Genomic DNA, 16,009 nt, shown 5'->3' on the forward strand with positions numbered 1-16,009 from the left:
ATACTTAATAGTGGTCAAATAAAGCCATTTCATTTTTTAAAAAATTTTATTATGTTATGTTAATCACCATACAATACATCATTGGTTTTTGATGTGGTGATCCACGGTCCATAGTTCTCGTATAACACCCAGTGCTCCATGCAGTACGTGCCTTCCTTAATACCCATCACCGGGCTAACCAATCCCCCCTCCCCCCTCCCCTCTAAAACCCTGTAAATAAAGCCATTTCAATATCAGGTTGTAATAAATAACTTTAGGTTAAATAGCAAGCAACTTAAAACTTTAAAATGCCAAGAGTGTAGAGATGCAAGGTGATAGCAGCAGAGTAGTTTTGGGAGCTCCCAGGATCCACTCATAAAAAACAGTGATAGAGGGCGCCTGGGTCCAGGCTCAGTCGTTAAGCGTCTGCCTTCGGCTCAGGTCATGATCCCAGAGTCCTGGGATCGAGTCCCACATCGGGCTCCCTGCTCGGCGGGAAGCCTGCTTCTCCCTCTCCCATTCCCCCTGCTTGTGTTCCTGCTCTCGCTATCTCTCTCTCTGTCAAATAAATAAATAAAATCTTTAAAAACAAAAACAAAAAAACAGTGATAGCAGCAAGGATGGAAAAAAAAAAATCCAAGTCTAGGGAGCCTGGGTGGCTCAGTTGGTTAAGCGACGGCCTTCAGCTCAGGTCATGATCCTGGAGTCCCAGGATCGAGTCCCGCATCGGGCTCCCTGCTCGGCAGGGAGCCTGCTTCTGCCTCTGACCCTCCCCCCTCTCATGTGCTCTCTCTCTCTCTTGTTCTCTCTTTCTCAAATAAATAAATAAAAAAAAATCTTAAAAAAAAAAAAAATCCAAGTCTATAGGCAACACCTTTACCAAAAACCAGGTGAAAAACGGTCCCGGAACTCTAGAATGAGTAGAGTCAAATTACACTTAGCAACAAAAATGGGATGACCACAGGGGCACCTGGGTAGCTCAGTTGGCTAAGCGTCGATTTTGGTTCCAGTCGTGATCTCCAGGTCTGGGGGTCGAGCCCCGGGTGGAGACCCCAGTCGAGCCTGTGCTCAGGGGGGGGTCTGCTTGTCCCCCTTCCCCCGCCCCGCAACCCCCCCCCCCCCCCCCCCCCCGCTCATGCTCTGTCTCTGTCTCAAATAAATAAAATCTTAAAAAAAAAAAAAAGGCGAGATGACCACAGCTGTGCTGGCAGAAGTGGAGGTTTGAAAATGTGGTCTTGTAAGAGTTAAAAAAGCCAAAGAATCCGGAAATCATCAGCTCATCATCCAAAGGAAGGGGCCCCTCTCCCCGCCTTGAAATGAGAGCCCCACAAGTGAATCTAAGAACCACAGTGAGAACTGGGAGGAGGCCTGGCGGGGTCTCTCTTGCCCATGTGCAAGGAAAGGTTCCATCCAGAACCTTCTAGTTTAAAGAAAATATGGAGGAGAAAGGACTATGCTAAATAATACCATAAAAATGCAGTCAGCCAAATGTGGGAAATTCTATAGGATAAATAACCTGGTCTCTTCAACAAAATGGCATGACAATGTGGGGATGACAGGAAGGAAAACCAGAAAAGACCTAAAGACATATCAACTAAATGAAATATCTGGATTTTGTTAGGATCCTAATTTGAAGTCACCAACTCCTAAAAAAAATTTTCTGAGACAATTGGGGGAAACCGAATATGGATTGGGGATTAGATTATATTAAAATATTACCATTAACTTTGTAGGTGTGACATTGGTATTGTGGTATGTTTTTTGAAACAAATAATACATTGTATGTTAAAAAAAAAGAAGATAGCAGGAAGGGAAAAATGAAGGGGGGGAAATTGGAGGGGGAGATGAACCATGAGAGACTACGGACTCTGAGAAACAAACTGAGGGTTCTAGAGGGGAGGAGGATGGGGGGATGGGTTAGCCTGGTGATGGGTATTAAAGAGAGCACGTTCTGCATGGAGCACTGGGTGTTATACGCAAACAATGAATCATGGAACACTACATCAAAAACTAATGATGTAATGTATGGTGATTAACATAACACAATAAAAAAAAGTCCTGATCTTTTAAAGATACTTAGAGAAATGTGTACCAATGAAATAATATGATGTCTGGAATTTACTTTAAAATATTACCGGGCCTGCCACGGGAGTGTGGGGGAGACCATGAATTCTGTTTCAAGGCCTCTTTGAGCTTGTCAAATAATGTCATGAGCAAAGCTCACCCTCCCAAGTTGAAAAATTTAGGGACAAGAAGTTGTAATTGAAGTTAAATGGTGGCAGACGTGTCCAAAGAATTTAGAGGGACTGGACAACTTTATGAAACTTGTGATTAAATGAATGCATCGAGATGGCAGTCAGTGGGCAACAGAACAATACAAAAAGGTGGTAATATGAGGAAATAGTATCATCATATTTAAGCCTTGGAACAAGTATAAACAAAAGCTTGTTCACCACAGGAATCAATTGCTTCTACCTGTCTCCTCTCCAATAAGCCAGTTTTACGATGATATGAATATCGGGGCTGCAAATATTTTCTTTATTAAATACATTTTTGTAATAGTAAAAAAAATTCTGCAGAAAAAAGGTGGAATAGATGAACTAAGAACAGCAAAATCTTTTTTTTAAAGATTTTTTTTTAATTTGACAGAGAGAGAGAGAGAGAGAGTGAGAGAGGGAACACAAGCAGGGGAAGTGGGAGAGGGAGAAGCAGGCTCTCCGCCAAGCAGGGAGCCCAATGTGGGGCTCGGTCCCAGGATCCTGGGATCATGACCGGAGCCGAAGGCAGATGCTTAACGACTGAGCCACCCAGGCACCCCAGAACAGCAAAATCTTTTTTTTTTTTTTAAGATTTTATTTATTTTTTGACGGAGAGAGACACAGCGAGAGAGGGAACACAGCAGGGGGAGTGGGAGAGGGAAAAGCAGGCTTCCTGCTGAGCAGGGAGCCCGATGCGGGCCTCGATCCCAGGACCCTGGGATCATGCCCTGAGCCAAAGGCAGATGCTTAACCAACTGAGCCACCCAGGCACCCCAGAACAGCAAAATCTTGATAACTGTTGCAAGTGTAGTTCATAAGACTTTGTTTCTATATTTGCATGACTGAATTTTTTTTTTTTTTTTAAGATTTTATTTTTAAGTCATCCCTACACCCAACATGAGGCTCGAATTTACAGCCCTGAGATCAAGAGTTGCATGCCCTATTGACTGAGCCAGCCAGGTGCCCCCATGATTGAAATTTTTGAAAATAAAAAGTTAAATAGAAAAAGTCTATGCACAGCATGATTTAGAATATCCAATTACTATATTAAAACCTATGAAACAGGGTGCCTGGTTGGCTCAGTTGGTTAAGCGACTGCCTTCGGCTCAGGTCATGATCCTGGAGTCCCAGGACCGAGTCCTGCATCGGGCTCCTTACTCAGCAGGGAGTCTGCTTCTCCCTCTGACCCTCCCCCCTCTCACGTGCTCTCTCTCTCTCTCATTCTTTGTCTCAAATAAATAAATAAAATCTTTAAAAAAAAAACCTATGAAACAAAAGGAGCAAAGGAGAATAGGATTTATTTTAAAATGCTCTAATGAATTCTTCAATCTTTTTTTGTGGAGTAGTCGTCATGTTCTTCAGGTAAGTCTATTAATAGAAAGACAAAACCATCATTTAAAAACATGCTGTTATAGGGGCGCCTGGGTGGCTCAGTCGTTAAGCGTCTGCCTTCGGCTCAGGTCAGGATCCCAGGGTCCTGGGATCGAGCCCCGCATCGAGCCCCGCATCGGGCTCCCTGCTCGGCGGGAAGCCTGCTTCTCCCTCTGCCACTCCCCCTGCTTGTGTTCCCTCTCTTGCTGTGTCTCTCTCTTCAATTAAATAAATAAAATCTTAAAAAAAAACCAAACAAACATGTTGTTATAAAAAAAATCCACAGAAGTTTTTGTGAATTTTTGCCAAATTTAAAACATTCTCCACAGAGAACACTCTCTAGCATAGATTTCCCAGGCAAAGAGTCTGTGTCTGGTATCATTCTTTTGAACATTCTCCACTGTTGCTCTAACAGGAGACAAACCACATTTCCAAGATTGTTAAATTATTACCTAGGAAAGTTTTGGCAATTTCCCATTCAGTCACATTTTCCAGTCATTTGGTTCTCATGTTTATGGACCTGGTTGTTCACTTTTGGCCAATGTCCAGGAGGGACTCTGCTCCAGGCAATTTTTTTCCCCTTCAATTGTGACATCTTTGTGAGTTAGCTATTATACAATATTATCAAAGCATACTGCTTTCTGACTCATATTACCCAGAAGACAATTCAGGAATGAACTTGGACTAGAATTTTATATAGCATGCTGAGTTTCCTAAAGGTTTTGGTACCTATTTTTCTATAACCTTTGAAGGTCCTTTTCCTTTTCTTTTCCACACAACATATTATTTGAATAGTTCAAGTGTCCTGCATGTATTTCTACGATTTTCTTAGCCACAGGCAACTCCTGTAATGAGAAGTAGATATCTGATCCTATTTGGCAGGTTAAACCATGGTGTAGGGCAAGGCTGTCTCCTTTTCTGTTCTATCTACATTATACAGTTTGCTCCTTTGGTTTTTGAAAACATGCGGGTCTTCTCAAAGATCTTCCTCCTTTGTTCTCTATATTTATAAATGTAAACACTACATAAACACTACATAATTTCCCCAAGTGACTAAATCACCCCCAAATCACCTAAAAATAATTTCAAAAGTGCAAATGAACCAGAGATAGTGATATTGAGCCACTGATAGGATAGTAGGAGGAAGAATGGTGAAGGGAGGCTTTGTTTCCAAATAAACATATACACTCACTGATATGAGTAGGACCCACTTCCTATTTTCCTAAGGGCCTGAGGGGGTGACCCAGAACTCTTATCTCAGCTTCCTCATCTCCCCATGGAGATAATTGTACCTGTTGCAACCTTTCCTCATGATGCAAAAAGATGACTAGATCAGTGTTTGTGAACCAGTTTGAGCTCTTGTTAGAATGATGTCAGGTTTATAGTCAGCAAGGTGTAAAACTGGATGTTCAGGTGAGTAATTACAGGGAGCCATACAGTTCTCAAAGGCAGGGTCAAAACTCTTTGTACATCAGGTATTGCAATAACTGGGAAGAAGACATCTTAGTGTTAACTACTCCTGACTTATTTAAAAGCCTGGAATTCTTTAACATACCTCTACTGATATAACATACTAACATCAAATATGACAAATCCCTTTTTGGTCAGATAGAATAAGCACACAGGTGTCTAAGATTAGCTAACAGGAAAGGGAAAAAAACCCTAAAATTCTAAATTTATATTTAATGTGAACAGGTGCTCTTGAAGATCATCAGCAGTATACTGAAACTAAGAGAATCAATGAGAGAGGAGGAGCGATGAACAGGACTGATGAAAAGATAGAACAAATAGGAAGTTTTAAAAGTAAACTGAAGAGAGGAAATGACTCAGCCACAGTTCCAGGAGGGAGTTCCAGTTAGGTGAGTTGTAGGTGATAATACTCCCTGGGAAAGCTCATTACATACAAAGAACGAGATTCTAGGAACTCACTGCAGAGTGTCCTCAGGAGTCATGGACACAACGTACAATGACAACAATGTAAAAAATATTCTCATAGAGGAGAAAATCTTGGCATCTTTCTCTTTTAATACTCAGGGTATAAAGTCAATTATAAAAAACAAAACAAAATAAAAAAAGAACTCAGGGCAGTTTCGGTCACTGAACCTTGAAATGGCTGGTATAATGGCAGCAAAGACTAAAACTACAAAAAAAATTGCGGTGAAGGAAAAATATACCTATTATTCTAGTCTAAATTTCAGTTATTCATCATTTTGTAGAGACTGCAGTATAACAGACACTGGGGGTACAGTTGCAAATAGCTGGGTATAGAGGGGTATGGGTCCTACCTCTCTAACAGGCTGCAAGGCTGCAGATACATGGCTGTGATCTGGGAAGAACATGGCCAAGGACTGCATTATTGGCATTTATAAAACCATGGTGAAAGTGAGTGTAGACATGCTCAAATGGAATTCTTCAAATAGGGAGTACTTCAAAATTTTTTTTAAAAGATTTTATTTATTTATTTGAGAGAGAGAGAGGCAGAAGGAGAGGGAAAAGCAGGCTCCTCACTGAGCAGGGAGCCTGATGTAGGGCTTGATCCCAAGACCCTGGGATCATGACCCGAGTTGAAGGCAAAGAATACTCAAACTGAGTTTTGAATGAAGAAGGGAAGGAAAGCGAATGGGGTAGAACATGTGCTAAATTCTCATGAAATGAAACAGCATTATGCTCTTGCGGAACCAAAATCAGTGCAGCTTGCCTGGAGAGAAGAATGGATGCCATCTTGGTGTGATGGTAGACTAGGTGATAGGGAGGATCTAGAATTTGAAGGATCTTTATATGCTATGCTAAAATTGGGGCTTTATTCTAAATCTGGTGATCACCAAAATATTTGTTTAAAGATTAATTTATTAGAGAGAGAGAGGAAGAGAGAACACACAGGGGGAGGGGTAGAGGGAGAGACAATCTCCAGCAGACTCTGTGCAGTGTGCAGAGCTCCACATGGGCTCAATCTCATGACCCTGAGATCATGACCTGAGTCCAAACCAAGAGTCGAACGCTTAACTGACTGGGCCACCCAGGCCTCCCATCACTAAAATATTTTAAGCAAGGAACAATAGAATCAAATCTGCCTTTTGAAGATCACTCTGGCATCAGTGGTAGCAGGAGGTGGGGGAACAAGTAAGGTGAGAAGGTTTAAACTAACACAACAATAAAGATAATGGAATAGATATGATATAGATAAGGAATAGAAATGAAATATGTACTGAGAAAGGGACTGGATGTGGGGGTGAGTGAAAGGCAGGTACTACAATGACTGCCAGCTCTCAGGTTTGGATGTAGTGCCACTTAATAAGATAGGTAACAGAAGAGAAACAGTGTTTTTTTGAAGGTGGATAGGGAGGAAAATAGAAGGATTATCAATCTAGTTTTACTTGAGCTTGAGGTACCAGTGGGAAATATAAGTACACATGTTCTTCTTTTGATGCCAACATAACAGAGATCAATGACACCTGCTCAAACATGTTTCTTGGAGACATATTTTGAAACTTTTTATGTGCTGTGAGGCCCCTTAAAAAGGAAGAAGACTAAATAAGCAGATTGTATGTTGGTCACTATAAAATGGAAAAATAGTACTTAATAATATGGAGAAACAGTTCCTAATAATATGTGACCTAAGACCTCATTTCATATACAAATAAAATATGGCAGCATGGGTAACAAGTCCAATCTGCTCTCCATTAAACATAGTAAGAGTAAAGCAGACATGTTAAAATAAGATGTACTATTTTTATCTTTTTGAAATTATACCTTGAGTGGTCTTGTATATTACATAGTGAAAACTTTACTGGTAGTAGAGAAGAAAAAAAATTAATGCAATCAATTTTATGTGCAATTTTCCTGCATAGCTGTAATTATTGAACCTTTTTTTCCTTATTATATTGTTAAACATTTTTGTCCTATTTTTCAAACAAGTGGTTATTAGCTATATTAACTTTCTTTAGAAACGTACTAGTTCATTAAAGATGTTTCCTGGCAACCTAAGCACATAAAAACACACACTATGGTACTTAAAAGATTAAACGTGTCTTTTAGATGTATATTATATTCATTCAAACACCATTTAATGACCCAGGAGAACATCTTTGCAGCTGTTCATCCAGGATTTTACGTTGTATTCACGATGCTTTTATTTTGTTTCCATCAAAAGATTCTGCTATGGATCCTACTTGTGAATCCATTCATTCTAAAACACCGAATTGTTAGTCTAACAAGTCTTCAAGGTCATCTTTCTCTCTTCGCACCATCGTCAAGATCTAAAGTTTTTCACTTTCCCTTTTCCCAAGAAAAAAATGAAAACATTAACTCCTGCTCCAACTGCCCCCCGCCCCCCCGCGCCAAACAACCCACCCCAGAAGAGTAACGAAGAGGGGAGGCAAAGTGGAACAAGTTGCGACCGGCGACCGGGAGCACAGAATTAGGACCAAAGTCCGGGCTTGAGACGGAGACCGGGAACCAGTCACCAATGTCCAGAGGGAGCCGGGCAAGATGCCAAAAGAGAACATCCCCAAAGCCTCAGGAGTTGACTCGTGCTAAGAAACCAGCCAAAGAGCGAGTGACAAGCAGAGAAAGAGGCCCGACCCTCTGGGACATCCTGAAACACGCAAGGAATGCGAAAGAAACGTCAGGAATCCGGGACCGGCTACGGCCGGCCGGAGCGCCCAGCCTGGTTAAAACAGCTCAGAAGGGAGGCATGCTGCTGAGACCCTTGAGTGGGGAACGGCGTTCGAGCGGTTGGCGACTGAGCAAGGAAAACTGATTGTTGGGAGCACAAGACCGAGCAGCTCCCAAAAGTTAGAGTCGGTGGGCCACGGTCCAGTACCCGCAGCGAGGCACCCGGAGCAAGTCGGAAGGAGGACCTAGGGGCGGGGCCAGAGCTCCTACCCCGCCTCAAGTACCCTTGCTGAGTCCTCAGTACGCCTGCGTATGGTGAGGCCGCACTCTATTTGGCTGCTAGGCGTGCGGCGGCGGCGGCGTTCTCTACCCGGCATGCTGCGCGGGAGTGACGGCCCTACGTCTATCCCCTTCCCAACCCTGCCCCCTTCCCCCCCTCCCAACGCGGCCCCCCCTTCCCTAAAGTGAGTGAGTGAGACGGGCAGATGGAGGAGGGACTGTAATGGCGGCGGCCGGCAGCTCCCTGCTCTGACCCACAGCAAGCGTACAGCAACGACCCCCTCCTCGCCCCTCTCCCAGCCGGCCTTCGCCCCGCCGCCAGCGCGGGGCCACCCTCCCCGGCCCTTCCCCCAGCCGTCGGCTTCTCGCCCTGCGCCCCGGCCGGGGCCCCACACACAATGGACGAGCTCGCCGGAGGCGGTGGTGGAGGCCCGGGGATGGCGGCCCCTCCAAGGCAGCAGCAGGGACCTGGGGGGAACATGAGCCTTTCGCCAGGGGGGAATGGAGCGGCGGGCGGCGGGGGTCCTCCAGCCGCCGAGGGAGCGGGTCCCGCGGCAGGCCCGGAGCTGTCCCGGCCGCAGCAGTACACTATCCCGGGGATCCTGCACTACATCCAGCACGAGTGGGCTCGGTTCGAGATGGAGCGGGCGCACTGGGAGGTGGAGCGGGCCGAACTGCAGGTACCTCGCTGGGGTCGGTGTGCGGGACGGCTGCGGCGGCGGGGTTCCCGGCCGGGGGGGTGGGGCCGGGACTCCCCTCTGTCGGAGCTCCGGGCCTTGAGGGCCGCGGGGAACCTACCTGTGCAGCTCGGGGGGGCGATAGTCCTGCCTGCGGTTCTGGCGACGGCTCTTCCGAGAGCCCCCCTCCCCCTTTCCCGCAGAAGCCTGTTCCCCAACCCTTACTAGCTGCGCGGTGCGGGCTTCCTTGGGGCAGCCATTTTGACTTTTAGTATGGCGTCTGCGGGGGCTCCTCTGGAGGCGGCCTGCCGGGCCTCCGGGGCTTGGGGCTAAACTCTCTGTGGGAGCGTCCGGCGTGGGGTTATTGGGTATTAAGCCTGCTTTTGATTGTGCCTGTTGAGATGGAGAGCCCGGGGAGAGGGTCTGGGATGGGCATTTTATTACCTTTTCCCTCACCCCCCCCCCCCCCCGCCATCCGATTTGGCATTTTTGGCCACTTCTCTCGGAGTTGGTACGCACTTGCCCCTTGACAGCCACGCTTCTTTCCAGGGCTGCTACCAAGCATAATGTCTTGCTGCTCACTTGTGAAGTTTTCATTTCCTACCGCCAACTTTAAGTACCTTCTTACCTGGGATGCTGCCTTAGTCACTTAGGTTCTCTTTCAGTTCTTCCTAAGCGACTGACTCATCAGTGCTTCTCTAAATTGAATTTTTCTTTTTAGAGTACCCTTCACCGGGCTTCCAGCCCTTTCTTTATCCGTAAAAAGCTAAACCAGAGTATCTGTACTGTGTTTATGAAACGGCTGAGGAAAGATTTAATATTAGCTTGAAGTAAAACGTACTTGTCTCACGTTACTGACTCAGGGGAAGCAAAGTTAAATATCTTCAGAACCCTTCATAATTGGGCCTTATTTGATCTTTTTAAGGTGAAACTTTGATAAGCTGATTTACCTAACTTTTGGAAGGTGTTGGTAGTTGAAGAGCTCATATCTTGGATTTCAGAATGGCTACATCTTTTTAAGAGGATTGTTCAACTCTTGGGTATTTGTGTTTATTTTTAAATCCCTTTCCAGGGCAAATTTAGGCTTAGAAGACAAGAGCATGCATCCAAATAGTGTCGCACCTGTTCTTCAGACTGGTATATATTTAGAATGTAAGCAGTAGTGTTCGCTGATATATGTATGTCATATATGCCTACGGTGAGTAGTTGGGAAAATACAGTGTTGCAAGAAGGAAGATTGGATTAACTTAGGATGTCTTCAAACAAATATATACCTTATTTTTAAAAAGATTTTATTTATTTATTTGACAGAGAGAGACACAGCAAGAGAGGGAACACAAGCTCGGGGAGTGGGAGAGGGGGAGAAGCAGGCTTCCTGCGGAGACCATGACCAGAGCCAAAGGCAGTCGCTTAACGACTGAGCCACCAAGGCGCCCCTCAAATATATATACTTTAGTTTAATTTTGAATTAGTAAACTTTTATTTGATTCTACAAAGTTGGTGAAGCTAAACTTTTAAAAAGTAAGGATGTTTATATATCTTGACACTTTAATAAAGTCTTCAAAAAAATTAATTATAAATTATCACCTGTTAAGTCAATTCAGTGTTTTAGAATTGTGCTTTGATACACTATTGGACTTTTATTTAAAAAAAAATTTTTTTTAAAGATTTTATTTATTTGACCGAGAGAGCGAGCGAGAGAGGGAACACAAGCAGGGGGAGTGGGAGAGGGAGAAGCAGGCCTCCCGCTGAGCAGGGAGCCCAATGTGGGACTCGATCCCAGGACCCCAGGATCACGACCTGAGCCAAAGGCAGGCACTCAACTGCCTGAGCCACCCAGGTGCCCCACCTTTGGACTTTTAAAAATATAACTTTCAGAAAGCTTGTATCAGAATTGTGTATTGTTTCTTTTAACTTGTGTATAGTCTGGTTTAAAATATATGGGATTTATAGAGTTCTGTTGATAAACAACTTTTTACTACACCATGTTGCAAACAATATTCTGTGTGAATGAAGATAGTAAGACAGTTATTTTTAAAAATTGCATTTACACATGCATTGAGTCTTGCACTAAGTAAATAATACCTCACCAGACCCTGGATAATAGTGTTTTATGACCTTTGCACTGCTGTATGATAGCTTGGATTTTAACACTTTGCAGGTTAACAATGCATTAGTCATTTATAAGCTTCATTAATTTAAGTATCTGAGAAAATGTGTCTAAATTAAAATCTGTACATTAATGAGGTCTGCATGTCTGCCTTGGCTCCTTTTTTCCCTTATAGTTCTCCTCTCTGCCAGTAACAGTGAAATCTTTTAAGGAAGATTCCTTTTGCTTGTTTGCTTTCCAGTTGATCTGCTATTGGCATATTAGTTCTGATAAAGCTCTTCTAAGCTTTTTTTGTTTGCTTATTTTTAACAAGTTCTACAGTATTTCTAGACTCTTACTTTTTTCCAGGGATTTTCATTATTTCATGCTGATTCTTTGAAATGAAATGTTCATGATTCTGTTTGTATGTTTTCTACATATTTCTCTAAAATATTTTATTGGGGTACTTAGTTAATAGGGTTTCAGGTTTGCTTCTGGAATATTGAATTTGCTTTAGGTACCTTCAGTCTTTAATAAGATTGCTTTGAGATGCACATTTAAAAATAATGTGTCAAGGGGCGCCTGGCTGGCTCAGTTGGTAAAGCATGCGGCTCTTGATCTCCAGGTTGTAAGTTTGAGCCCCACATTGGGTTTAGAGATTACTTAAAAAAATAAAATCTTAAGGAAAATATATGTGTCAAATAAAAAATTTATTAGGGTTTAAGTGAAGTGTCAGTGGATTTTAACTGTAAGCTTAAACTTATTTTTAAGAATGATAACAAATAAGAAAGCTTAAATATTATTGTATACAGCCTTGGGTTACTGTTGATGTGTAGATGAACAGTGACTCAAAAATATTCAATATTAGAACTGTTTAATGAATATGAAGAGGTTAGTGTATACCCAATTTTGATGTAAAATTTCAATATGGAATCCTATTTTCCCTGGCTTTGGAAAGGATTTTGTTTTATTTTTTTATTTTAAGTAGGCTTCACACCCAACTTGGGGCTTGAACTCATGACCCTGAGATCAAGAGTTGCATGTTCTACCAACTAAGCCAGCCAGGTGCCCCTGGAAAGGATTTTAAATTGGAATTTTGCAGTATGGTTCTATTCTCTCTAAAGGAATTTGGGTAAAGGTCTGTCTTAGAAACGTGGAACTAAACCAGAGGATCATGTCTTAATGCACTTTTATCTTCATGATGATAACTTAACCTGGGACTCAGGTAAAGCTTTAGTAGGAAGGCTCTTAGGACAATGATTCCTAAATGAGAATGCTAGTCAGAATCACTTGTAAAACTTTTGAAAATATGCAGGCCTCTGCTCATTCTCCAGAGATTTGGATTAATTTGGTCTAGGAATTGGAAAAAATGGACCGTTTTTGGGATTTTGGCAGTTCACGTTATATAAAAATTATAACTGCCATTTAATCAGCACTACAACCTTATGAGGTAGGTACCATTCCTATTTTACAGATGAGGAGATAAACTTAGGTGAAATAACTTTGCCAAGGTCACTCACCTATGAAGTGTTACAGTTGAGATTCTTGTAACCATTGTATTATATTATTGTCTTACCGTTTTTTACAGAAATGGAATCTGACTTGTAATTCTTTGTCTACCATTATGTGACACACTAGGACGTTTCAGCAAAGTTTTATTGAGCTCCCATTGTGTGCCAGGTCTAGTTTATGTATATTGCAGATATGTCCTTCTATTTTTCTCTGTAGTTGTATGCACTTAGGGTATACACAAAATGCTTGTTTGTCAACTATAAAAATATGGCATAGATATTACATAGAAATGTACAGGGGCGCCTGGGTGGCTCAGTTGGTTAAGCGACTGCCTTCGGCTCAGGTCATGATCCTGGAGTCCCGGGATCGAGTCCCGCATCGGGCTCCCTGCTCGGCAGGGAGCCTGCTTCTGCCTCTGACCCTCCCCCCTCTCATGTGCTCTCTCTCTCTCTCTCTCATTCTCTCTGTCTCAAATAAATAAATAAATCTTAAAAAAAAAAAAAGAAATGTACAGGAGTTTGTGTTCTAAAACTATTAATTGAACAAATGTAAAAATTTGAATTAGTGTTTTTTTGTTTGCACACTCTGGCATACTGATTTGTCATAACATGACATGTTGCCACCTAAGGACCTTAAAAGATAATTCGCTTAAGCATAACTTGATTTCTTCATTTTTAAAAGAGGAAAACTAACAGTTTACTCTGCACTGTTACATTTTTCTGAATCTACTGTGAAAATACAAAAGTAAGAACAGTATGGTAATTTTTTGATTTATTTATTAGAGAGAGAGAGAGAAAACAAGAAGAGGGAGGGTCAGAGGGAGAGCAGGCTCCCCGCTGTGGGGAGCTTTATGTGGGGTTCAATCCTGGGACTCGGGATCATGACCTGAGTCGAAGGTAGACACTTAACCAACTGAGCCACCCTCATTGACTGTTTCTTAGAGCAATTTTAGGTTTACAGCAAAATTGAGGGGAAGATACAGACACTTCCCACATAATCTCTCCTCCACCATACCCCTGCTAGTTTGGTGTATTTGTTATAACCAATGAACCAACATTGACCCATTATTATCAACCAGAGCCCATAGTTTACATTAAGGTTCACCTTTTGTATGTTCTTTTTTTTTTTTTTTTAAGATTTGTTGTTTTTGTTGTTTTTAAAGATTTATTTATTTGAGAGGGAGAGAGAGTGCCCGAGGGAGCTCGAGCACCAGTAGGGGGAGGGGCAGAGGGAGCAGCAGACTTCCCACTGAGCAGGGAGCCCAATGCAGGCTCAACCTGATAGTCTAGGATCATGACCTGAGCCGAAGGCAGATGCTTAACCCACTGAGCCACCCAGGTCCCCCTGTTCTTTGGTTTTTGACAAAAGTATAAGGACTTATATCTATTTCTATAGTGTACAGAATAGTTTTACTGCCCTGAAAATTCTGTGTTCCACCTTTTTCTTCTTCCCTCTCCCCAAACCCTAGGAAGCTAGTGCTCTTTCACTGTCTTCCATAGTTTTACCTTCTCCAGAATGTCAGATTTCACTTAGCAGTGTTCATTTAAGGTTCCTTCTTAAATGTCTTTTTGTGGCTTGGTCTTTTTAGTGCTAAATAATATTCCAGTGTATATATGTACTACGTTTATTTGTCCACTTCTTTTTTTTTTTTTTTTTTAAAGATTTTATTTATTTGACAGAGAGAGACACAGCGAGAGAGGGAACACAAGCAGGGGGAGTGGGAGAGGGAGAAGCAGGCTTCCCACCGAGCAGGGAGCCCGATGCGGGGCTCGATCCCAGGACCCTGGGATCATGACCTGAGCCGAAGGCAGATGCTTAAAGACTGAGCCACCCAGGTGCCCCTGTCCACTTCTTTTTTAAGATTTCCATTTTTCAGTAATTTCTTCACCCATCGTGAGGCTTGAACTTAAAACCCCGAGATCACACTGATATGAGGAATTCTTAATCGCAGGAAACAAACTGAGTGTTGTTGGAGTGGGGGGTGGGGTGGGAGGGATGGGGTGACTGGGTGATGGACACTGGGGAGGGTGTGTGCTCTGGTAAGCGCTGTGAATTGTGCAAGACTGTTGAATTTCAGATCTGTACCTCTGAAACAAATAATGCAATATATGTTAAAAAAAAAAAAAAAAGAAGGTAGCGGGAGGGGAAGAATGAAGCGGGGGAAATCGGAGGGGTAGACGAACCATAAGAGACGATAGACTCTGAAAAACAAACTGAGGGTTCTAGAGGGGAGGGGGGTGGGAGGATGGGTTAGCCTGGTGGTGGGTATTGAGGAGGGCACATTCTGCATGGAGCACTGGGTGTTGTGCACAAACAATGAATCATGGAACACTTCATCTAAAACTAATGATGTAATGTATGGGGATTAGCATAAGAATAAAATAAAAAAAATAAATAAAAAAAAACAAACAAAAAAACCCCCGAGATCAAGAGTCACATGCTCCACTGACTGAGCCAATCAGGTGCTCCTGTGTCCACCTATTGAAGGATGTCATTGCTGCTTCCAAGATTTGGCAATTATGAATAAACATTCATGTGCAGATTTTTGTGTGGACATAAGTTTTCAAGTAGTTTATGTAAATACCAGAGAGCTCGCTTGCTGGATTGTATAATGGTATGTTTAGTACTGCCAAACAGTCTTTCAAAGTGCTGTACCTTTTTTGCATTCCCACCAGCAATGAATGAGAATTCTTGTGCCACATCCTTGTCAGCATTTGGTGTTGTCAATGTTTTGGATTTTAGCCATTCTAATAGGTTGTAGTGGTCTCTTGCTTTAATTTGCAATTCCCTAATATCATACAGTCTTGAGCATCTTTTCATGTGTTTATTTTCCACTGTATATCTTTGGTGAGGTGTCTGCTCAGATCTTTTACCTGTTTTTAAATTGTATTCTCTATTCTCTGCCTCTTGACATTTTGTTTTTGAATGGAATGATGTTGGACCAGTGAGTAACTGTTCAGTAAATAGCAGCCACACTATAACTTAGAACACTTATTACATGTTTACCTTAAAATGTTCTTTAATGGCTTAGTCTAGAGGAATAATAGTTTTTTTTTAAAGATTTTATTTATTTATTATAGAGGGGGAGAGAGCATGCACACGCGAGGGAGCACGAGCACGGGGAGAGGGAGAAGCAGACACCCTGCTGAGCAGGGAGCCTGACATGGGGCTTGATCGATCCCAGGACCCTGGGATCATGACCTCAGTTGAAGGCAGACACTTAACCTCCT

At 42.7% G+C, this 16,009-nt stretch overlaps 2 protein-coding genes across 5 annotated transcripts in view; one reads left to right on the plus strand and one right to left on the minus strand.

The window, feature by feature from the left end:
* AP4S1 (adaptor related protein complex 4 subunit sigma 1) overlaps window positions 1-9,462 on the minus strand; it is a 45,827-nt gene extending 36,365 nt beyond the window's left edge. Inside the window, exon 1 of the mRNA XM_034993833.1 lies at window positions 9,300-9,462. The gene's annotated coding sequence lies outside the window, so the exon portion shown is untranslated. The remainder of the gene's footprint in view (window positions 1-9,299) is intronic.
* STRN3 (striatin 3) overlaps window positions 8,685-16,009 on the plus strand; it is a 106,826-nt gene continuing 99,501 nt past the window's right edge. For 2 of the 4 annotated variants that reach the window (XM_034993830.1, XM_034993831.1), the window contains exon 1: window positions 8,686-9,181. In XM_034993830.1, coding sequence (XP_034849721.1) covers window positions 8,900-9,181 — 282 coding nt within the window. In that variant the 5' untranslated portion in view covers window positions 8,686-8,899. Of the gene's footprint in view, window positions 9,182-16,009 lie in introns of all 4 variants that reach the window. The other 2 variants (XM_034993829.1, XM_034993832.1) reach the window with 2 other exon arrangements.

The sequence above is a fragment of the Mirounga leonina genome, unplaced genomic scaffold, assembly GCF_011800145.1.
Source record: "Mirounga leonina isolate KUSES-001 unplaced genomic scaffold, KU_Mleo_1.0 Mir_91, whole genome shotgun sequence".
Classification (NCBI taxonomy): domain Eukaryota; kingdom Metazoa; phylum Chordata; class Mammalia; order Carnivora; family Phocidae; genus Mirounga; species Mirounga leonina.